This window comes from Zonotrichia albicollis, chromosome 23 (genome assembly GCF_047830755.1).
Source record: "Zonotrichia albicollis isolate bZonAlb1 chromosome 23, bZonAlb1.hap1, whole genome shotgun sequence".
In the NCBI taxonomy this organism is placed as follows: domain Eukaryota; kingdom Metazoa; phylum Chordata; class Aves; order Passeriformes; family Passerellidae; genus Zonotrichia; species Zonotrichia albicollis.
The window spans coordinates 4,640,529-4,663,697 of record NC_133841.1 but is presented as its reverse complement, the minus strand read 5'-3'; the positions used below and the strand labels follow the sequence as shown (position 1 = coordinate 4,663,697).

The window sequence follows — 23,169 nt, the reverse complement described above, 5'->3', positions numbered from 1 at the left end:
CAGGGTCACTTGGAGCTCTGGGGCCTGCAGGCGCCATTCCCCTGTCCCCAGGGCCCCTTCTTTGCTGTGTGGGGGGCACAGGAGGCTGAGCCCACCAGGCCAGGGGCTGGTTGGTGCCCCAAGCTCCTCTCTCCAGGGATCACCACCCAGTCTGTGGCTGCAGGGACAGCTCCAGGGCAGAACCCTGAGCCCAGTGGGGTTTGATCAGCCCTTCATGGCAGGGGCTGCAGCAGGGAAAGGACTGGAGTTTGGCTGTCACACTGGAGAAGGATTCAGCTCAGGAGGAACCTCTGAAGCCTCGTGTGTCCCAAGTCCCTGCTCCCACTTCAAGCCTTCCCTTTGAGCCTGGAGTGAAGGAGGGACTGAACATCCCCAAGGACAGACAGACCCCACTCCTCTGGGTGCCTGTCCCACCCTCCTGGGCCCTGAGCCTTTCCTTTTCCCAACCACACCTGCAGCTTGACACCACAGAAAGGTGCTTGGAACTGCCCTTCAAGAAGCCACAGGCTGCTTTAAACACTCCAGAACATCCTCCAGCCCATCCTTGACCTCCATCCCTCAGCCCCATGGCCAGGAGAGGTGAACAAGATGCTCTCCAGGTTCTCCACACCCCTCCTTGCTGGGCACCACCCCTGCACTGGGTCCAGGAGCTTCCCAGTGCCTGTTGGCCACACTCCTCTGGTAAAGCAAAGATGGGGAGATGTTCTGGGGCTGGACCCCCTTCATCATGGTGTCCATTGTGCACAAAGCTTCCTCCACCCAACCCCTACTGCTCTGCTCCTGCCCCCAGCCACATTCCCACAGTAAGGCAGAGCAGAATCTCATCCCTCCATTTTATTTCAAAAGTTCAAAAGTTTGTAAAAAAATCCCAAACGAGTTAAAACCACCTGAAAATATGTAAAGACAATGCCCAGATCACAGCAAGAGCACAAATCTCATCCCCATGAGCCTTTTCTCAGAAGTCTTTGCAGCTCTGGGGACCATGTGAGAGGAAGAACTCTGGAAGGGTAAGGAGCACACAGATGTTGGGTGGAGACTTCCAGAGGCACCACTGGGTCCGTGATGAGTCTTGTTAGGAATCAGAGGAATCCGCTGGCTCTAAACGTGGCCAGCAGAGGAGGGAAGATCACAGCCACGGACAGGGAAGCCACAGCATCCCCACCTATTCCCGCCAGGAGAGCTGCCCAGGCTGCCAGTGCTGTCCTCACCCTTGGATGTCCCTCCTGCTCCTGACACAGAGGGTGCCTTGGTGAATCCCATCCCAGCTCCCACTGAGGCTCCACAGAGCAGCCTGGAGATGCTTTTAGCTGCCAAACAACGTTCCAAGGATGGGGAAAGAGGCTCCTCGTGTCTCAGTGCAGCAGTTCCTGCAGCTCCTGTCCAGCTCCGCCTCCCTGAGCACGGAGCAGAGCTGGGACTCGTACCCGTACCTGCTGTCCCTCACCCTGCCCTGGGGCTGCAGCTGCAGCAAATCCCTGCCCACAGCTGGAATCCTGCAGCCCTGGACACCCGGGAGGAGCTGCACAGCCCAGTCTGAGCCCGAGGAGCTCCTGCTGGAGCCGGGAGCAGCCTGGGGGCGCTGGGGAGGAGGCGGGAGGACACCGGGAGCTCCAGGGGCCGCTGCTTGTGCTGCCCTGACACAGCGGCAACATCTGGCTGCAGCCAGGGGCAGTGTGGGAGAGGGCAGGCAGCCAGCAGGGCAGCTGGTCCTGCTCGCTGTGCCCTCCAGAGCAGGCCTGCTCCCACCCCTGGCTGTGCTGTCACTGTCCCTGTCCCTGCTCCGGCCACGCTCGCTGACAGTGCTGGCTGCAGCTGCCTGCCCAGCATCCCAACCCGCAGCCACTGCCCCTGGGGATGCTGGCTGGGACACAGGGCCCCCAGGGCTCTGACACAGGCATAGATCCAAAGCAAGGGAGCTGTGAGGTCTGCTGGAGAGCTCTGTGCCCAGGGGCAGGCTGCCAGCCCTCCCCAAGGCAGGCAGGGCTGGCTCAGACACCTGCCCTGCACCCTGTGCCCCCATCTGCTCACCCAGGGCGGACAGGCCAGAACCCAGCTCCAGCCTGGGCCTCTTTGCCACCTGGGAGCTGTGGCTGGAGCACAGCTGGCGCTTCCTGGAGGCAGCCTGGCCTTGGGGAGGGTGGCTGACAGGTTCACATGAAGAAGCCACTGCGTCTCTGACAGGAGTGGGTGATGCATGAGGCTCCCAGCCCCGCTCAGGAGCCAAATCTAAACCTGAAGCCCCCAGCCCAGCGTCCCCCATGGCACCATGGGCAGCACAGACCCCTCTGCTGAGCCCTGCTCCCCTTGGCAGCTGCAGGGAGCTGGGCTTTGACAAGTCCCCTCCTCCTGTGGGATCTGTGACCCTGTCCCTGGGCAGGCAGGGGGAATGTCCCTGGGTCTTCAGGCCGTGATCCAGCTCTGTATCTGTTATCAGCTCCACAGCATCCTGCTCAGGCTGCTCCCCTTCCTCTCCCAGCTCAGCTGGCAGCAGCTTCATTCCTCCAGTGCTGTGTGCTTGAGGCACCACATGTTCATCTGGCAGGCAGGACCAGGGCACCCTGGGAGGAACCATCAGTTAATGCTCACCCAGCCCCAGCCACAAACACTCCCCCCAGGGAGACAAAACCTCTCTCCTGCACTGCAGGGTGTTTGCAGCCCTTGCTCAGGAGCAGGGCAGCAGTTTTAGCCTGCTGAGGCTCACAATGACTCTGCTGCTGGCAGAGATGGGCAGCACAAAGGAGCTCAGCCTCCTCAGCCCAGTGCCCAGGCACAGGGGGGCTACAGAGCAGCAGGGACAGGAGAGGTAGGTTCAGCTGCCCTTTCTAATTTAGGAGGCACCAGGAGTCCATGGAGAGTTCCCTGAAGGAAATGCAGGAAAATCTCCCATTGTTTGTCTGAAATTTGCCCAGGAGGTACCAAGTTGGTCCTGCTTCAGGCACAGGCACCCCATTCCATGGATGTCTGCTGCCTTTGTTCTCCAGGAGTTCCCAGATCCCCAGACTTACCTGGCTGAGCCCTCCAGGAAGCTGTTGGTGAGCTGGGAGATGACACGGTCCACAGGGATGTACTGGGAGCTGTCCTGGGCAAACCTCTGGTGCTGGGGGCTCTGGAGATGCTGGAAGGTGGCAGAGACCCTTTAACAACACTCACAGCTTTGCCAGGAGGGGAATTTGCAGTAACAGGCACTTCCCACAGCCTAACAGACCAGAGGGCAAAGGGACAGAGGCAATGTCTGCCAGGTTTGGGAACACTCAGTGTCCTGCTCCCTGCTCCTGCTGATGAGGAGGCTGTGTCTGGATCCAAGAGCAACCCACAGGAATTTCTCATTTCCTCCCCAGCAGCAGGAAATAGACTCCACCACCACTGTCTGGCACTAAAGGCTGGGCTCTGAAAGCCCCCTTGCTTGGCACCTAAAAAACCTCCTCCCACCTTTTCAATCTGCCCGTGCCCCATGGAACAGCCTCTTCACCTTATGGATCATGCAGCAGGATGATCCTTGAGGCTCTGGCACCCCAAGAGAGGAGCATGCTGTGCTCCAACCTTCAAACCAACCTTCAAACCCCCTGTGCTCTGACCATGTTCCCAGCTCAGAGGCAGATCCTGCAGGATGCAGCAATTCCTCCCAAAGGAGCTCACAGAGCTAATGAGCATGACACGATTAACAAAGCCTCTGAGTGCTCCCCACAACTCCTGCAAGGAACCAGCTCCCAGGGGAACCTTTACCTTCTGCAGCTCTTCAAAGGTCTCTTGGCAGCACTCACAGAAGCCCCTCCTTTTCCTGGGCACGGTGACGTGTGTGGAACGAGGGCTCTTCCCTCCAGTGCTGTGCAGGGCACAGCCCTCAGCACCCCTGCAAGGGACAGCACAGGGTCACCCTGCCTGGCAGGGACAGCAGGGACAGCACAGGGCTCCCTGTGCCCACACCCAAAGGCTCCCAGAGCCCAGGAACCAGCAGTGAGCAGGGTTAAACACAGAAGGAGCTGCAGCCTACCTGGCTTGGCAGGAACTGGAGAGGCTTTTCAGAGGCTCAAATGGGCTGCAGCTTTTGGGTGCCAGGAAGTTGAGGGCAGGAAAGCTTTGGAATTGGTGATGGAAGGGCCTGAATTGCCTGGAAGCAGCAGATCAGGACATCAGAGTCAAGGCAAGGCTTCAGAGCTGTCCCTCCTGCAGCCTGGAGGGGCTCAAGGTGCCACCTCATCCATGAGGAGATGCTGCCCAGTGCTCTCCTGGGGCAGTGCCAGAGTTCCCATTGCTGACTTCACATGAGAATGAAATTCTCATTTCATTGAACACATTTAAAGTGTTAAAACCAGCTCCCAGTAACAGCTCCAACGGAGCAGCAAATTTGCCTGCTCAGCCCAAATTCCATTTTTTGCCCCAGCTCAGAGCAGTGCAGCATTTCCAGCCACCCCATTGCACAGGAGGGTTTTGATTCCCACATTTCTCCCCTCACACTTCATTGCATGCAGATCTAAACCCCAATACCTGATTCTTAATTGAGATGCCTTCAATGTTGCCTTTGGAATAATGAATTGGCCCCGTGGATGCTGGTAGAGTTACAAACTCCTCAGAAACACCACAGGGATCAGGTCCCCTGTGTCCAAGGCTGGCCTCAAGTTACAGGCCCTGACCTCCTGTGCTTCAATCTCACTCCTCTCTGCTGAGGGTGGATTAAGTGACCTGCTGAGGATCACACAGGGAATGTGAGCAAGGAAGGAAACTGCTGTCAAGTCTCGTTTGACACCTTTTTTCTCCCTGACACACAAGACACCTGGATTGTTTCTCTAAACTCCATCTGCCTCCCACTAGGAGAGAATCAATTCCCAGAGTGGAACAGGGTCTGCACAGAAGCCAGGGCAGCCTCATGGGCAGGAATGAAACCAGGGAAGGAGAGGTTTTAGGTTTTAGGGTAGGATATTTAGGAAGATCTCATTTACCTGCTCTGGTCTTCAACTTTCAGAAAAGGGGGCTTCAATTTTCCTGTCAGAAAGAAACTTGGTTAGTTTTCCTGGCCAAATTCCCTATTAAGTCACTCATTCCCCAACAGAACTGGGCTCCAGAGCTGACTGCATCAGAACTTCTGGCTCTGGTGAATGCCAAGTGGTGGCCAAGCACAGACAAAACATCTCTAGGTCCTGGTCCAAGTTTGAAATGGGGTGACCAAACCCCAGGCAGCCAAACCATAGACATTTACACCTTTGGAAGGGTATTTAAATTAAATCACATCTTTAATGCCTCCTCAGCCATACAGCCACTGACCTAACCCTGAGCCTTCTGATTCCAGCCCCAAGAATTGTCACACAAACCCCCCACAATGTGTCACTGAGTATGAGGAGGGAACTCAGGAACTGCAGAGCTGCTCAGAGTTCTGCAACAACTTCCAGCTCCTTTTCCTCCATTCACCCTGCCTCAAGTGCAGAACCTGGCTCAGGCCAGGATGGGGATGTCAAAGCAGCAAGAGATGCTGGAGTCAAACCAAGGTGCAGCCAGCCAAGCCTGGCACAGGACACTGCTCGAGAGCAGGACCTGGCCTCTGCCCAGCTCCCAGGGAGGGCAAACAGCAGCTTTGCTTCCTTTGGAGAGCAAGGACAGAGCAAAAGAGCCTCAGCAGAGCATTGAGGGAAAATGTTTTCAGAGCCAGGCTGGGAGGGGAGGTTCCAAGGCCCCTCCTGTCCTGCAGGTTCCACTCACATTACGCTCACCTTGGAAACCCGAGTCCTGATCTGGCTAAGAAACAAAAAAACACCAAGGTGTTCCCACAAGGCATCTGCCTGACCCTGAAACCAAGCCTCTCCTGCCTCCCTCATGGTCTCTGAAGGGCAAGGAGTTTTGTTTTCTTGTGATCCTGGCACTCAGTGCTATTTTTTCCCCCAAAGATATTTCACCCTCCTTCCCCAGAAAGGCTGAGCCCACCTGTCCTCGCCAGCCTCACCCTCTGCTTGCCTCAAATGTGCTGCCACGTCACTGGAGCTGCTATTTCAGTACAGGATCAAGTTTTTTCCATGCAAACACTGCCAAATGCTCAGCACTTCTGAGAGAGAGGCCCCAGATCCAGCTCAGATGGGTGAGTGATCCCAGCAGTGGCTCTGATGCCACTGTGAGACCTCAGAGCAGATCTCAGAGCTTGCAGGCACAATCTGAGACATCCAACAGCTTCCTGAGCCTTTCCTCAGCACCCCAAACTGGGAAATAACTCCCAAGTGTGTCTCACACACCACCCAGGCTGGAGCCTGCTCCAAACTGACACAAGTCGCAGACCCAGCTGACGTCAGCAGTGCCAATTTCAGCCCCAATTTCTGTCTAATTGCAGATGAGATGAGATGAAAACCTGGCTGTTCCCCCTCCCTCCTGCCTGCCAGAGCCATCCCCAGCTCGGTGTCTCAGCAGCACATCTCAGCCCAGCAGAAGTGAGTGGGCTGGGAGGAACACGCTCTCCTCTGCAGGATGCATTATTCCTCAAAACCTCCCTGAAGCTGCTGGATTCAATGAGCAGCAGAACTGTTCTCTCTGTTCTGGGAGCTGGCAGCAAAGGGTTTTTAGGATTTTGAAACACACTGTGACATCAAAGATCCTCAGCTGTCCTGAGAGGCTGCAGCCAGACTCCAACAAGGAGTAACAGAGCCCATTCAAGGGGAACTGCCTAAAGAGCTGGCATATTTTGGGATTGCCAAAGGTTTTGATGTGTTTCAAATTCTAAATGAGGCTCCTCCAAGCAGCTCCACGTCTGAGCATAAACAGCAGCACAACTTCCAGGTCTTACCTCTGTGAATTTTGGATTTGGAGGCAGGGCATTTCACCTAGAGGAAAAAGGGACACATTCAGCATGGGAGCAGCACAAGCAGAGCTGCAGCAGCCTCACCCACCATTTCAGAGCTCCTGTACCACCCAGAGCACCTCCCCTTCTTCTGCCTCCCAAATTACCCAGGGTTAGTAGAAATACTAGGTAAATAATATAGTGTTATATTAAATATAATTATTTAATACATTAAATATATTAAATATAATTATTTAATAAAGGTTGCCATGTCCTATCTTTACATCCCACCTTCCCTCTGACCTCTCCAATGCATTAACCAATCCTTTGGTGAGCCAGTGTAGCACCATCATCATCATCATCTCTGATTTGCTTGTGTGTGTGGTTTTTGCTTTCCTAACTAAATCACCTTTATCTCAATCCATGAGCTTTCTCACTTTTGCTCTCCCATCCCAGGGGATCCCAGAGGGTGGCTGTGTGGGGCTGGGGGTTAAACCATGACCCTTAGGGTTAAACTCAGCATTAGCTGTGCTATGAATGCTGATATTTAGCAACAGCTGCCTCATTCTCAGCTGGATTTACCCCCAACTTTATATTTTTTGATTTTTTTCATCTTCACCACTAACACAAGCACCAGATTGGATCTAGCACCCCCCGGGTGGCACTGAAGCTGCTACAAGAACTGTCCAAACCCTGAACTGCTGAAATTGGCTGCAGGTAAATTGTTACCTCTGTCTTCTGGCACTGCTTCCTTGCTCCTGAGATGGCTCGCAGCAGCTGCTGGGCATAGGACAACATTTCTGTGCAGGTGGGATGTCAAAGAGCCAAAGCTGAGCCAGGGAAGGGAGCTGTTCCCTCAGAGTGCAGCCCACCCACCCCCCTAATACACTGGGAAAAGCTGGAGCCTGCAGGAATGGTCCAAGATGAAGCCAAGAGAACATTTTGAGCCCCTCTGTTTGCAGAGCTGGAGGCTGCTGGGGCTCTGCAGGAAGGAGACACTGGCAGGAGCTGTGAGCACAGAGCAGAGCCCAGGGACAGGAACCAGACAGGCTCAGCCACAGCTGTATGTCACTGTCACCAGACACTCAGGAACCTTTTACTCCACACCTATTTTTAGTATCAGAGCTCCACCATCTGCCTTTCCCATCACCCCCTCCCCATCCATCATGGGGACAGGAGGTGCCTTCCAGAACAGGTCCTCAAACACCAGCACTTCCTAATTAAACCCAACCAAACCCTGCCCTTTTCATGATTGTACTTCCAGGTTCATTAATAAAAACAGTCTTTTTGGAACAAATTTTCCTAATGTTCCACCTTCAGTAGATGACAATGTGCTTGCTATTGCAAATGTGACAGTGGCACATTCTGTACACACAAATGTGTTTGAGGGCAGGATGGCATCACTGAGCCAGGCCAGGATGGCATCACTCCAGGAGATTTGCTTGCAATTTCTTCCTTCTGCTCTACTTTTCTTCCATCCCTTCTGCTCCACCTGTCTCCAAAACCCCTCGTTCCCAGCAGGCTCCTGCAGCCCACAGTGAAGGATACCATCCACATGCAGGATCTGGACTCCCCACAGGCGAGCGTTGGCGAGGATGCTGCTGCCACTGCAGGTGTCCTGCACAGAGAGGTTTGGCAAAGCCCAGCTCAAAGCTCAGCTCTAAATTGAGCTCAGAGCCCTTCCTGCTGCCCAGCTGACAGAGTGTGGCTGCTACAGAAATCAGGGCACAGCAGTAAAGGATGGAGCTCATGCTTTATCCATGCCAAATTAACAGCAGCACCTTGGGCAGGTGTTTATTTAATCAGCATGAGCTTTTAAGTGGGCACTGAGATTTATCTGGGGAAAGGACTGCAGGGGAGCATTTTGCCCCAGCTACATTGCTTTTAGTTCTTTTTAGGCTAAAAATTCATCTAACAGCAGGCCTTGTGTTAATAATTCTCTTGTGCTGAGCACCCAGATGGCTGGGAGAGGTATCAGAGGTACAACACTGGATGCCATGGCTCCAGAAATAGTGACCAGGAGCACTACACAACCTCCTGCAGGCCACAAGCAACTGCTTTGTGCCTTTCCCAGCCCAGGATCTGCTCTATCAGCAGGCCAGGGGCTCTGCAGGAAGGCTGGCACTGGTTCTGCTGTGCTCAGCAGAGCTCTGAGCACACCCAGCCCCAGCAGAGCCCATCCAAGGCTGCTCACCTGGTTCTTCATGGCCTTGTTCAGCAGCTCCTTCCCCCTGCTCAGCAGTGCCTGTGGAGAGAGGAGACATGAAAAGGTCATGGCAAAGAGCTGGAGAGCAACAATCCCTGGGGATCCCCAAAGAGCAGCAATCCCTGGGGATGCCCAAAGAGATGGAGAGCAGCAATCCCTGGGGATCCCCAAAGAGCTTGAGAGCAACAATCCCTGGGGATCCCCAAAGAGCAACAATCCCTGGGGATCCCCACACTCTGCTAGTCCAGAGAGCCTTTCAGAGAATGCAAACTGCAGAGAGAGCCACTCAACTGCACCAGAAGCAGCAGCCAAGGCTTGGAATTATTGACCAGCAGGGAAACGAAAGCTCCAGAGTGAGCCAGGAGGGAGCAGCAATTTAGCTTGGAAAGTGCCTGCTGCATCATGGAATTGTTCAGGCTGGAAAAGCTCTGTAAGGTCAAGTCCAACTCATCCCCAGTATAGCCAAGGTCACCACTGACCCATGTCCCCAGGTGTCACATCCACAGAGTTTTTAAATCCCTGCAGGGATGGGGACTCCACCACTGGCCTGGGTAACTGTGCCAAGGTTGGGCAACCCTTCCCATGAGGAATTTTCCCTAATATCCAATCTAAACCTGCCCAGCACAGCTTGAGGCTGTTTCCTCTTGTCCTGTCACTTGTTACCCAGGAGAAGTGACCAAGCCCTACCTGGCTGCAATCTCCTATCAGGGATTTGTAGAAAGATCAGGTCCCCCTGCTCTCCAGGCATCTCAAGATGTTGGCCAGGGTTAGGAACATCCTGGGAACTGAGCCAACAGCCTCAGCAGATTGGGTCAGCTCTTTGTAAGACAAGGGACAGTGCTGGGAGCCAGGACAGGGGACAAAAACTGGGAGAGAACTCTGCAGCTCAGCATTGCCACTGCAGGTGCTTCAGCTCCAGCTGGCAGAGATTCCCCAGGCCTGGGCTGGGGCAGCTGCTTTTCCCCAGACACCACATTCCAGGTGGGATGCTGGAGTTTGGCCACAAGGATTTGTGAGCAGAAAGCCCAGCTCCAACAGGCAAATGGGACCAGGAGAACAATGGGACCAGGAGAAGCCCCTTCCTGTATGAGACCCTCATGGATCCCCTCCAGGGTACAGGGGCCTTGCCCTGTGACTACCCAGAGTCAGCAATGCTTTCCTCTGTCTATATTTCTCTGTTTTTTCTCACTACACCTCTGGGAACCAGCCATGGCCTCCACATCCCCTGCCATTCCAGATTTCCCTGATTACAGCCCAAATCTGTGCCATGCACAATGATGGCAGACACAAAACACCAGAGCATGAATAAGGACAGTGAGGGAAACAAGAACAGAACAGGGGAAAAAACCACACAGAATATTTGCTCAGAGCAGGAACAATTCCACCTTCCAAAACTGGCCCCAGATTCTGCCCCTCCAGACTTTTGTAGTTCTCACAGTGTAGGGTGTCTTTGGACAAAACCTTTGTAGCTCTTACAGTGTATGGTGGCTTCTGGTGAGCTCTGGCTGGGGTTCCTTTGGGGGCAGCAGGCACTGAGCTCGTGGATTTTGTGCTTTCTGCAGTTGGGTTGTTCTGCTTCTCCTCCCGAGCCCTGGGCTGGCCCCTCTTGGCCTCTCTGTTGCTGGACACCACACAGGTGACTTCTTTGCTGAGGAAGCTTTCTGTCACCTGCAGAGAGACAGAACAGAGCAGCTCTGCAAGGGCCTGACCCTGAGCTGGCACAGCTCTGCTGAACAAAGCTGGGCTCAACCCACACACAGCAGGAATATACACATTCCTTCTTTCATTCCATACCAACCAGGAGATCCTGTGATGCCCTAGAGATTCACTGCAAATAATCACCAGAAATTCAGATCCAGACATCCAGGACTCTGTCACCATCACCTACTCCTCACACAGTGCTTTCAAAAAAACCCCAAGATTTGAGGAAAAGGGCCTGGACATCATGGATCAGCCTGGAGGAGTTCTGTTCTCAGAGAGTGTAACCAGTTTTAGAAAAATAAAGGAGAAACACACTGGGCAAGCAGCTCCACAGAGGGAGGAGGGAAGCAGAGATGAAACACAGACACACATCAGTCCTTCCAGCACTGGCTGGACCTGGAACACCTGGAATGTTGGGAGGGAAAGGAGCTCTGTCTCCAGGAGAACATAACCAGCTTTAGAAAAATAAAGGAGAAAAGGAAACAACTGGGCAAGCAGCTCCACAGAGGGAGGAGGGAAGCAGAGATGAGACACACACACCGGTCCTTCCAGCACTGGAACACCTGGAATGCCAGGAGGGAAAGGCCAGAACAGCTGGAACATTGGGAGGGAAAGGCCAGAACACCCGGATTGTTGGGAGGGAAAGGGGCTCTGTCCTCAGGAGAAAATAACCAGTTTTAGAAAAATAAATGAGGAAGGGAACAACTGGCAAGCAGCTCCACAGAGGGAGGAGGGAAGCAGAGAGATGAAACACACACACACCAGTTCTTCCAGCACTGGTTGGAGCTGGAACACCTGGAATGTTGGGAGGGAAAGGCCAGAACAGCCGGAATGTCGGGAGGGAAAGGCCGGTGCCGAGCCCAGGGACCCCCAAGCGCCGGAGCGTGGGGACAGGGGCGATCTCCACCAGCTCCACTGCGGGAGAGCCAGGAAGGGAACCGGCTCACCGGTAAAACAGGAAAATCAGGAAACTTTGAAATATTTGCAGAGGCAGAAAAGGGGCGAGGCCACCCCAAGGCACCCCCCTAGAGCCCCCGCATTCCCGGGTCACCCCCAGCCCCTCACACTCCCAACCCGCACTCACCCCGCCGAGCCGCCCGATGGCCTCCGCCAGGTCCCGGGCGCTGCGGCCGCTGGGCAGGTCCAGGTAGAAAGACTGTCCGCGGAGGGGCCGAGGGGAAACCGTGCCGGCCATGGCCCTGCCCAGCTCGGCTCCGAGCCCGCCGCTTGTCCGTGTTTAAATTCCGCCGCCCGCCCCGCCCCGCACGGCGGCCGTGCAGGGACGCGCAGCTCCGCGCGAAGCTGCTCTGCGGGGGGAGGAGAAGCCGTGCTAAAGGTGCAGGTGACGCGGGGCGCACACAGGGCACACCGAGCACACCGGGGTACACCGAGCCGCCCACCCGGCCCCGCTGCTCCGGTCTGGGCACGGCCGCACGGAGCCTGACTACGCTGCCTGCGCCACAATTTTGTCCCGCCGCGGCCGCCGTCCCCTCCTTCTGCAGGCCCAAGATGGCGGCGCCCGGCGGGGCGGGCGCGGCGTCGATGGCGATGGCGATGCCGATCGCGGCCCCCATGCTGCTCCCGGAGCCGCCGCCCTTCCCGGCGTGGCTGGCAGCGCGCCTGGACGCGCTGGGGCTGGACCGAGCCGTGTACGGCGCCTACATCGAGGGGCTGCTGCGGGAGGAGGAGAGCGATGAGGAGCGGCTGGAGGCACTCCGGGCCGTGCTGGCCGCCTGCCTGGTAAGGGCGGGGGTCCCTCCGCCGCCCCGGGCCGGCGGGGTCTCGCCGTCCGCCCCGTGCTGATGAACGGGTCGTGCTCCTACCGGAGCTCCCCTGCTGCCCACAGTGGGGCTGCGGCCTCCACAGGGAGCAGGACGGGCGGGGTGGCTCCCGGCATCACCCCGTTCCCGGAGCGGGTCACCCCCTTGTGGGAGGACACCCACATCAGGGGGTTTTTTAGAGCTTTGTGGGGTTTCGGGTGCTTGTTTGGGGTTCTCGTGCCTCACACCCGCCTTGTCTGTTAGGAATGATATCCCGCTGGGGCTGGGATGGACGGGAACAGCCGTGGGTGAGCAGGGATTCCCTCGGCTCCTGCCGCATTCCCGGGACCCTTCCCAGAGCCGATCAACCCCTGAGGGGGAGCACACCCACAGCAGGGGCTTTTTAACCCCCACTCGGGAACCTTATGGGGTTTTCGGTGCTTGTTTGGGGGTTTGTGCCAGGCTCGGGCTGGTGGGAGCTCTGTGGAAGGGGCTGTTTGTGGGGATCCATGCAGCGCTCAGGGTTCACCCCGAGCTGGGCGGTCTGGCAGTGCCAGGGGGGCACCGAGAGGTGAATTTAAGGACATTACTGAGAGGACACCCACATTAGCGGCTTTTTAACCCCCACTCGGGAACCTTATGAGGTTTTCGGTGCTTGTTTGGGGTTTTGTGCCCGGCTCGGGCTGGTGGCAGCTCTGTGGAAGGTGATCCCCCTGTTCTGTTCGTGCGGATCCCCTGGTTTGGGTGCAGCTCTCGGGGTTCACCTCAATCTGGGCGGTCTGGCAGTGCCAGGTGGGCACCGAGAGGTGAATTTTGATGGTAAATCCTGTGCCAGGAGTGTGGGGCGGTGCTGTGGTGCCTCTCACCCTCCTTGTCTGTCAGCAATGGGATCCCGATGGACAGGAACAGCCGTGGGTGGCAGCGCTTGCCTCTGCCTTGCTGCATTCCTGGAGCCAGGAGGGATTTCTCTTCCATAATCCTCCCTGTATGATTTTTACAGTGTTTGTGTCTCGGGGTTTTTCATAAATGGATGTTTCATAGTTGTGGAAAATGCATGTATTTTATGATTGGCTTTTTGCAAATATTAAAATGAATATTATATGTGTTGTATTAGAAAGTAATGCTGTATTAATTCTCTTAAGTACTGTGTTAAATATAGTTTTGGGTTATAAAAAATGTTAAAATAGAAACTATGCTGTATAGGATACTTTTTTTAAAGAAAGGACTCACAGTGAGATAGCAGCCACAGGACACCTGAATCTTTCAGAGAAAAGGAATTTATTGCTCCATTATCAGAAGAAACGAACTTCTTCCCACCTCGAAGGTGCTGTTAGGATTCAGAGGAAGAAGTTGTCAATGACCAGACAGAATCCTGTATTTGAATGGAATTTATGCATCATGTATGAGGTGTGTGAATATGCAACAGGCTGTTGCTTTTAAGGGTTAATCCTCTCTTAACGGGGTCCTTTTTAGTGCTGCCCAGAAAAAGGTACCCAGACGTCCATAACTCTTTGTATTTATTCTCTCATATTGTCCTAATTCAATTTGTCCAAATTATTATTACTCTAATTGTAGTACTATTTTTTATAACCATTTTATCACTATTAAACTTTTAAAATTTTAAAAACAAGTGATTGGCATTTTTCACAATAGTGCAAAATGTTAACTCATGAGTAGTGCTGGTGCTGGGAACTGTCTGCTCAATTTTCCTCCCAAATATCAGTGTGGGAGCACAAAACCCACAGGGACTGTGATGGTGCTCACAGGGGTCCCAGGGTGAGGGAAGAGATGAGAATATTGACTGCGTGTTTCAGAAGGCTGATTTATTATTTTATTATATATATTATATTAAAATGATATATTAAAACTATACTAGAAGAATAGAATAAAGGATTTCATCAGAAGGCTTGAAAGGAAAGGAATGATAATAAAATTTTGTGACTGACCAGAGAGTCAGAGCCAGCTGACTGTGATTGGCCATTAATTAGAAACAACCACATGAGACCAATCCCAGATGCACCTGTTGCATTCCACAGCAGCAGATAACCATTGTTTGCATTTTGTTCCTGTTCTCAGGAGGAAAATCCTGGCAAAGGGATTTTTCAGAAAATATCATGGCCACAGGCCTTGAGCCTGAAAGAGCCTGAGAAGCAACCGGTGCCTGCTGAGGGATGGAGCCAGATGTCTTTGCAAAGTGGTTGAGGTTAATTAACCTCCCTGTAATTACCAGACTTCATTCCATGCCCATTGCTGTGCCTGGCTCTCTCCAGGCCTGGGAAGTGTGTCCTGGCTGGAATATTCCCCTTTCCTGATATTCCAGTTTTCTGCTGTTTCCCCTTTTCTGTTGAGATTTCCCTTCCGTGCTGCTGCTGCCAGCACTGAGCAGCTGTGGGGTTCCCACGTCCCTCCAGTCCAGAGCCTCATTTGCAGTTTCTGGCTCACTTTGATTTTTCTGCCTTTCCTATAAAACATTTTTGTCTCTTGAGCCCTCAGACTTTGTAATTATTGTTCATAGTCTATTCTTTTTTAATGTCCTTTTTTTTTGTTTATTTTTAGACCATGTGCTTATTTCTGTGCTGACTGTTGAAACAGTATTTTATTTGGTGAATTTTAGGGGTTTTCTTGCCAGCTCTCTTCTCCTAATTCCACACAAAAATTACAGGGGATTTTGTTTTTGTTCACTTGTTTGTATTTCACAACCACTGTTGAAATAAGGTGACATCTCAAGTGATGTCACAGATGTATTTTATGAAAAATCCTTTTTCTCCTGGGAAGCTGAGAGGCCTCAGAAATTAAATGTAAGCAATGGTTATCTGCTGCTGTGGAATGCAACAGATTGGTGCATCTTTGATTGGTCTCACGTGGTTGTTTTTAATTAATGGCCAATCACAAGATTTTATTATCATTTCATTCCTTTCTATTCCTTGCTACTCTTCTGATGAAATCCTTTCTTCTATTCTTTTAGTATAGTTTTAATATATAATTTTCTTTTAATATACTATATATAATAAAATAATACATCATAAATAATAAAATAATATTATAAATAATAAAATAATAAAATAATAACTGGAGTCAAGATTCTCATCTCTCCTTCATCCTGGGACCACCACATAGTGACATCTGCTCTCATGTCCATGGTTCCTCAGTCCTGATCATGTCTTGCACCAGGGATTTTCTACCATTCCTAATCAAGAAACTTAAAACCAAGTTCTATTTTTGTCCAGTTTTTAAACCAGACAAAATCCACCTCACCTGTATTTTTCATGATTGATTTTTTTTCTGTATTTCCTGAATGCCAAACCAAATAATTTCTTGTTTGGAAATATTTGAGCTCAGTGGTGTTTGGCTCTCCTGTGTTCCATGGAGCAAATACCAAATGGGATCCAAGACATTCAGCACCTTTAGGGAACAAATCTAAGCAGGAGAAGAAGAGAAATTCTGATGAGGAGCAGAGCTGGAGAGAGGAGTGAGGAGCTGTGAGAGCTGTGCAGGGTCAGGATCTGCTCCAGGCACCATGGAGGGGATTCCACAGAGAGTCTGTGGTGGGACCATGGGGACGCAGCAGTGCAGCCCCTGCAGATCCACCTGGGAGCAGAGATTCACCTGCAGATCCACACTGGAGCAGAAATTTTCCTGGAGATCCATGTGGGAGCAGAGATTCTCCTGCAGCCCCTGGAGAGATTTTCCTGCAGCCCTGCAGATCCACATGGGAGAAGAGATTCTCCTGCAGATCCATGTGGGAACAGAGATTCACCTGCAGATCCACACTGGAGCAGAGATTCACCTGCAGAACCCCTGGGGATCCACCTGGAAGCAGAGATTCTCCTGCAGATCCCTGTGGGAGCAGAGATTCTCCTGGAAATCCATATTGGAACAGAAATTCTCCTGGAGATCCATGTGGGAGCAGAGATTCTCAAGGAGATCCACATGGGAGCAGAGATTCTCCTGAAGCCCCTGGAGATCCAAGGAAGCAGAGATTCTCCTTCAGATCCATGTTGGAGCAGAGATTCTCCTGCAGATCCACATGGGAGCAGAGATTCACCTGCAGATCCCTGTGGGAGCAGAGATTCTCCTGCAGATCTACACTGGAGCAGAGATTCTCCTGCAGATCCATGTTGGAGCAGAGATTCTCCTGCAGATCCACCTGGGAGCAGAGATTCTCCTGCAGCCCCCATAGATCCATGTTGGAGCAGAAATTCTCCTGGAGATCCACGTTGGAGCAGAGATTCTCCTGCAGCCCCTGGAGAGATTTTCCTGCAGCCCTGGAGATCCACATGGGAGAAGAGATTCTCCTGCAGATCCACATTGGAGCAGAGATTCTCCTACAACCCCTGGTGATCTGCTTGGGAGTAGAGATTTTCCTGCAGGTCCATGTTGGAGCAGAGATTCTCCTGGAGATCCACATGGGAGCAGAGATTCTCCTGAAGCCCCTGGAGATCCAAGGAAGCAGAGATTCTCCTGCAGCCCCTATAGATCCATGTTGGAGCAGAGATTCTCCTGAAACCCCTGGAGATCCACCTGGGAGCAGAGATTCACCTGCAGATCCATGTGGGAGCAGAGATTCTCCTGCAGATCCACACTGGAGCAGAGATTCTCCTGCAGATCCATGTGGGAGCAGAGATTCTCCTGCAGATCCACACTGGAGCAGAGATTCACCTGCAGATCCATGTGGGAGCAGAGATTCTCCTGCAGATCCACACTGGAGCAGAGATTCACCTGCAGATCCATGTGGGAGCAGAGATTCTCCTGCAGATCCACACTGGAGCAGAGATTCTCCTGCAGATCCATGTGGGAGCAGAGATTCTCAAGGAGATCCACGTTGGAGCAGAGATTCTCCTGCAGAACCCCTGGGGATCCATGTGGGAGCAGAGATTCACCTGCAGATCCACATGGGAGCAGAGATTCTCCTGCAGCCCCTATAGATCCATGTTGGAGCAGAGATTCTCCTGCAGCCCCTGGAGAGATTTTCCTGCAGCCCTGGAGATCCACATGGGAGAAGAGATTCTCCTGCAGATCCACACTGGAGCAGAGATTCTCCTACAACCCCTGGAGATCTGCCTGGGAGTAGAGATTTTCCTGCAGGTCCATGTTGGAGCAGAGATTCTCCTGCAGATCCACCTGGGAGCAGAGATTCTCCTGCAGATCCACCTGGGAACAGATTCACCTGCAGATCCATGTGGGAGCAGAGATTCTCCTGGAGATCCACCTGGGAGCAGAGATTCTCCTGCAGATCCATGTGGGAGTAGAGATTCACCTGCAGAACCCCTGGGGATCCATCTGGGAGCAGAAATTCTCCTGCAGATCCATGTGGGAGCAGAGATTCTCCTGGAGATCCACACTGGAGCAGAAATTCTCCTGCAGATCCATGTGGGAGCAGAGATTCCCCTGCAGATCCCTGTGGGAGCAGAGATTCTCCTGGAGATCCACGTTGGAGCAGGGATTCCTCTGCAGATCCACATTGGAGCAGAGATTCCCCTGCACTGTGTGTCAGTGTCCCTGTGCACAGTGACCAAAGATCCCAGACACTGCAGAGTCCTGTGTGTGTTCCAAGGCAGATTTGGGGTGAAAAGCTGTTCCTGAGCTCACTGCTGGGCCTGCAGATCCTCTGTAGCTGCTGCTTTTCTTGCCTGACTGGTGCTGTTTGAAGCAGCCAACTCTGTTCCAAGTCTGAGGAGTCTCTTTTCCCTTTCTAGGAAGAAGATCTCTTGAATGATGTGTGCAGGGAGGTTGTGGAGAGGTGGTCTGACTCCCAGGTCGTTGATTCCAAAGAGGAGAAAGAAGGTAGAGTGCTGTGTCCTGCTCCTCAGTGTGGGGGGACCTGCAGGGCCTCACCTCAAAGGGAATTTTGTTTATCCTGCTAGGAGTTAAACCAATGCCTCTCCCTCCATTGCTGCTCAGTTAATTTTTCACCTGGCATGGGATGAGCAGCCTCAATTTGGGCTGCCCCAGCATTTGCTGCTCTTTGGGTTCATAATTTTTTCTTATTTGTGGGTTTTTTTGCCTTCTGTTGTTGTTTTTTTGATTTTTTTTTGTGGTGGTTGTTTGGTTATTTGTTTGTTTTGTTTTGGGTATTTTGTTTTCTTTGGGTTTTTGTGTGTGTGTGGTTTTGGTGGGGGTTTTTTGTGTTTTTTTTTTCCTACAGGATTTTTTTTGGGTGAGCTGGTCATTCAGGTCCAGCCTGAACCATTCTGTGGTTTTTTCAGAAACCTTTCCCAGCACATGCAGAGCTGTCTGTGCTCAGTGCTGGCACTGCAGCTGTTATGGAATAGAAAACTGGTGCTGATCCTCTCTGGGCAGTCTGGAAAGCAGCTGCTTTGTGCACCTGCAGTGCCCTGTGAGAGCTGGGCTGTCCCTGCTGCTGCTGCTGCTCACCCCCCTCATTTCCTCTTCCCACATTTTCCCTTACAGCTCTCCTTTTTCCCCATAAATTCTAGTTGGAGGGAGCTCTGTGAGGCTGATAAACTCTCACTGCTCCTCCCTGTGCCTGTGTCCATCCCTTGCCCTCAGCTGTGGGAGGTTTGTCCTGGTCCCTGTGCAGTTGGGAGGATTTGTGCTTCAAGCACGGATCAGTGACATTGCAGTGACACAGACCTGACAGGAGATTGTGACAATGGAATGTCCCTTTGGTCTAAATCCTGCTTTTTGTTGGTTTTGCATTTTCTTGTTGCAAAGAGCTCATTGTCAGTGCCTGGTCACTGCAGCAGCCCCAGCATCCATGGCTTTCCCCAGAAATCCTGGAATTCTGCTCTTGGCCTCACCTTGCCTTTAGCTGGGGACAGGGAGAAGTTAATGCTGTTCCATGCATTAAATCAAATAAATTCTTCTTGAGGACAAGTGACTGGGATTGTTGGAGCTGTTCCTGACAGTGCTCACCCACAGGGATTTTTCTTGTTATAAAAAGGCAGCACAGTGTGTGTGGATTCATGGAATTCCAGGGTGAAATTATATCACAGGGGTTCCATAAAAGGGTAAATCCCCACTGAAGTGTGGATCCACTCAGAGTAAGAGTCCTGAGGAGAAGTGATTAACAGATTAAAAAAAAAATTGGTGTCAAAACCCAGATGTCAGTTTAGGAAATGGGCAGTGGAATTTCAGTGTTAAAAGGTAAATGTGTAAGGTAAAGGTAAATCAGCTGTTGGTCTCTCTTGGTTGGAAAGAAAGGGAGAGCATGGAACTGATCCCTGACTTCAGCTTTTCAGAATTTCTCTTTGATGGAGGTTAAGTACATATTAAATAAACTTATTAAGCTGCTTTGGAGCAGAAGAGAATGTGATTTGGAGTCAAATGGATTTTCATTAGCCAGAGCCTGAGTGATTGCAGTTTCACTGTGAAACTCCCCTTACTCCAGGAATAAATAACAGTGTGTGCTCCAGGAATAACAACAGTGTCTGGTGGTGGCTGGGTGCAGCCCAGGGAGTTCCCCTCCAAGAGAAGCACAGGGTGCCATCACTGTCACCTCAGGCTGTCACCTCAGGCTGTCACCCCATGCTGGCCCTACCCAGCCCTGTGGTGGCTCCTCAGCAGCTCCATCTCTCCCAGATCCCAGCTGGGATTCCCAAAGCAGCACCACTGGTGCCCTTGGGAGAAGCTCAGGGGTGTTTTTGGGTGAGATCTCTCCCTTTGGGTGGGTGCGTTTCCCCTGCAGGACACGGGAGCAGGCAGTGAGTGACACCAAGGGCTTGGTGGCCTTGGCTGTGGCCTGGGCTGACACTGCCACTCCTGTGCTGCCAGATGAGGTCCAGGCCATCGCCAGCATGATGGAGAAGCAGGCCAGGATAGTGGTGAAGCCCAAGGAGGTGTCCCAGGAGGAGAAGCAGAGGAAGGCTGCGCTCCTGGCCCAGTATGCCAACGTGACTGACGAGGAGGAATATCCTTTTCCTGCACTGCTGGGGGCTCTGAGGGACATCAGCTGCACTAAACCCCCTCAAACAACACCCTCCCAGCTCTGCAGGGTCTGCTGGGGAAGATTTGCAGTCATTCTTCATGGTAACTGCCATGGACAAAGCATGGGAGCTCCTGGGAGGGTGTTTGTGGCACTGCCCAGCCCAGGTGTGGCAGGAGAGCACTGAGTGCCCCCATCCCTCAGCAGCTTTCCCAGGAGAAATCTGCTGAAATAATCCTTTACACAGAGAGTGTGTGGAGTGGGAGGGTTAGAAATTAACTCTTTGTGGTGCTGAGCAATGAGCTTTTCCCTGCCCAGCACAAGATCATTACTGGTGGCTGTGTTTCCTTAACTCTCTCACTGGTGGGGATGAACAGGATGGATTGACGACAGCTGTAAATATTGGATCAGAAAAATGTATCCTTTCAATTGCTGGTGACTCAGGCTGCTTGGCAGGCAGGCAGCCTCCATGGGGAGTTTCCCATCCTTCTCTCCCTGGGATTGGTTTTTCTCCCTGTGCCCCCTGACCTTGCTCACAGGGACAGTGACAGTCTGTGTGCTCAGAGTGCAGCACTCACACCAACCCTGCCATGCATTTCCTTCTCCTCCCTTCTTCCACCTTTTACAGCTTCATAAATCATGCTAATTGATGGGGACAGTGCTCCCAGAACATCAGGTTAATGTTAACTGGTGTCCAGAGAGGGAAATCCTGTCAGGAATGAAGCTTTGAGGCAGCTGAACACCCAGGGTGGGCAGGACCAAGGGGCCATGTCTGTCTCAGAACTGGGACCATCCTTGAGCTCCCAGGTGGCACATTTAAGATGGAAGCAGATTTTATCACATAATTAAATATGAATCCTAAGTTATTTGGAACATGTATGTACCTGTCTGTCTGCACACACGCACATGTGTGTACACATATGTGTTCAGACATGTCACACACAGCTGAACCCACTCAAGGCTGTGCCCTGGGTGTTTGCTTCCTTTCAGGTTTGTAGAGGTTTGATATTTATTTTTACACATCAGTCTTAAGAAGCAGTAGGCAACCTCATTTTTCTAGGAAAAAAAACCCAGAATCACTAAGGTTGGAAAAGAACAAAAGTCCTTTGGGATTGAGTCCAAGCATTCCCCCATCACTGCCAAGGCCACCACTAACCCCTGTCCCCAATGCCTGACCACCCTTTCCATGAAGTGTTTTTTCCAATATCCAACCTAAACCTCTCCTGGCATAACTTGAGGCAATTCCCTCTGTTCCCTGGAGCAGAGCCTGACCCCCACCTGGCTGTGCCCTCCTGTCAGGAGTTGTGGAGAGTGACAAGGTCCCCCCTGAGCCTCCTTTTCTCCAGGCTGAGCCCCTTCCCAGCTCCCTCTGCCACTTGTGCTCCAGACCCTTCCTTCTCTAGGAGTGGGTGATTTTTCTGGTTGGAAAAACAACCAGAGATTCCTTCTCCTTTCTGCATTCCTCATTCCCCAGTTCCATCCCTGCCTGGTGAGGAGTCAGAAGGTGAGGGGGGAGGTAGAGCAAACCTCCCATGTGAGCCCTTAGCCCTCCCCAGCATTGTTCAGAAACACCAACGTGGAGGATGTGCTGAACGCCAGGAAGCTGGAGCGGGAGCTGCTGAGGGATGAGTTCCAGAAGAAGAAAGAGCAGGATAAGCTGCAGAGGGAGAAGGACAAGCTGGCCAAGCAGGAGAGGAAGGAGAAGGAGAAGAAACGAACACAGAAAGGCGAGCGGAAACGGTAGCTGGTGATTTCCAGTTGGACTCTGAAAGGATAAAATTAATTCTGAATATGGTGTGTGTTTAAAAAGCAGCAAGAATTCCAGGCACGTGGCTGGGAGCAGTTCTTGGAAAGTGGTGCCTTTTTTTCCTTTTTTGTTTTGTTTTGTTACATAGCAGAACAAAATCTCTGAGCAGCTCCTGGACTCAGTGTGCCCTGTGCTTGTGGTATCAGTGCTTGTGTACCAAAGAAGGGTGAAGTGATTATGTCTGTCTTGTTAAATTGATCCATTTTTACTTCTGACCACTTGGCAGCAGAGCATGGTGTAGGAGCAGCCCCTGCACTGGTTGTGGTTTGAGGTTTGAGCAGGACATGCTGCTCCAGGGCACACACATGAATTCATTGCCACAAGCCTTGAAAAATGTCTTTGCAAATCCCTGTTTGCGCTGCTGAGGCCAACACTGCAGCCCTGCTCAGGCTGGGCTGGGGCTGAGATGTGTGAAACAGCTGAGCTGCAGTGATGGGACTGTGGATGAGGGAAACACCACCCAGGCAGGAGCATTGGCCTCAGCAGCAGCAAACCCACTCCTGACACAGTTTTAGGGCTCCAGAGAGTGGAAAATGGGGCTCCCTGCTGTTCTGTGGGGTGAACATGGACTGTTCCACAGCTGTTGCCAGGGTGAAGCTCTGAAGCTGGGTGAGCCAGGGATGTCCTGGGGTCACTGTTGGGCACAGCTGCCTCCTGAATGCTCCTCCTGCCCCCAAAGGGCTCAGCCCTGCTGCTCCAGCCTTTTTGTGGTGGTGTTGCCTGCTGGGGAAGAACACTAACCCTGTGAGCTGAGGCTCTGTGCTGTTTGCTGTGGGGTGACCTGTGCTGAGCTCCTGCCCTCCCACGTGCCTGACTCCAGGGCCAGGCCTCCCCCTCAAGCTGCTGCTGTGTGTGTGTGTGTGTGTGTGTGTGTGAGTCTCCAGCTGCTTCATCTTTGGACTTGAATAATAAATCTTGATTGGCGAAGAAGTGATTTCCTCTGACTGATGCTGCCATTCATGTGTTCTGTGTCCTTGCTGGCCCCTTGCCCAGCAGCAGCATTTCTCAAGGCTTGCCTTGGTGCAGATGCAGCTTCATTCATGCCTTGTTTCTGTT

General features: G+C 52.4%; 2 protein-coding genes across 2 annotated transcripts; one reads left to right on the top strand and one right to left on the bottom strand.

The window, feature by feature from the left end:
- Nucleotides 1–825: 825 nt before the first annotated feature.
- DBF4B (DBF4B-CDC7 kinase regulatory subunit) lies at nucleotides 826–11,900 on the bottom strand. Its single transcript, XM_074557942.1, has 11 exons — nucleotides 11,746–11,900; nucleotides 10,437–10,628; nucleotides 8,949–8,999; nucleotides 8,303–8,372; nucleotides 7,484–7,554; nucleotides 6,761–6,797; nucleotides 4,938–4,980; nucleotides 3,992–4,108; nucleotides 3,724–3,850; nucleotides 3,006–3,115; nucleotides 826–2,558 (listed from the first exon to the last, which is right to left on the bottom strand). The coding sequence occupies exons 1-11, from the start codon at nucleotides 11,854–11,856 to the stop codon at nucleotides 1,304–1,306; spliced, it is 2,184 nt and encodes a 727-aa protein (XP_074414043.1). The 5' UTR covers nucleotides 11,857–11,900; the 3' UTR covers nucleotides 826–1,303.
- A 270-nt stretch (nucleotides 11,901–12,170) lies between these two features.
- Nucleotides 12,171–23,057, top strand: CCDC43 (coiled-coil domain containing 43). The gene is made up of 5 exons (XM_074557943.1): nucleotides 12,171–12,401; nucleotides 18,118–18,205; nucleotides 20,156–20,291; nucleotides 20,668–20,723; nucleotides 21,863–23,057. The coding sequence occupies exons 1-5, from the start codon at nucleotides 12,171–12,173 to the stop codon at nucleotides 22,048–22,050; spliced, it is 699 nt and encodes a 232-aa protein (XP_074414044.1). The 3' UTR covers nucleotides 22,051–23,057.
- Nucleotides 23,058–23,169: the final 112 nt, after the last annotated feature.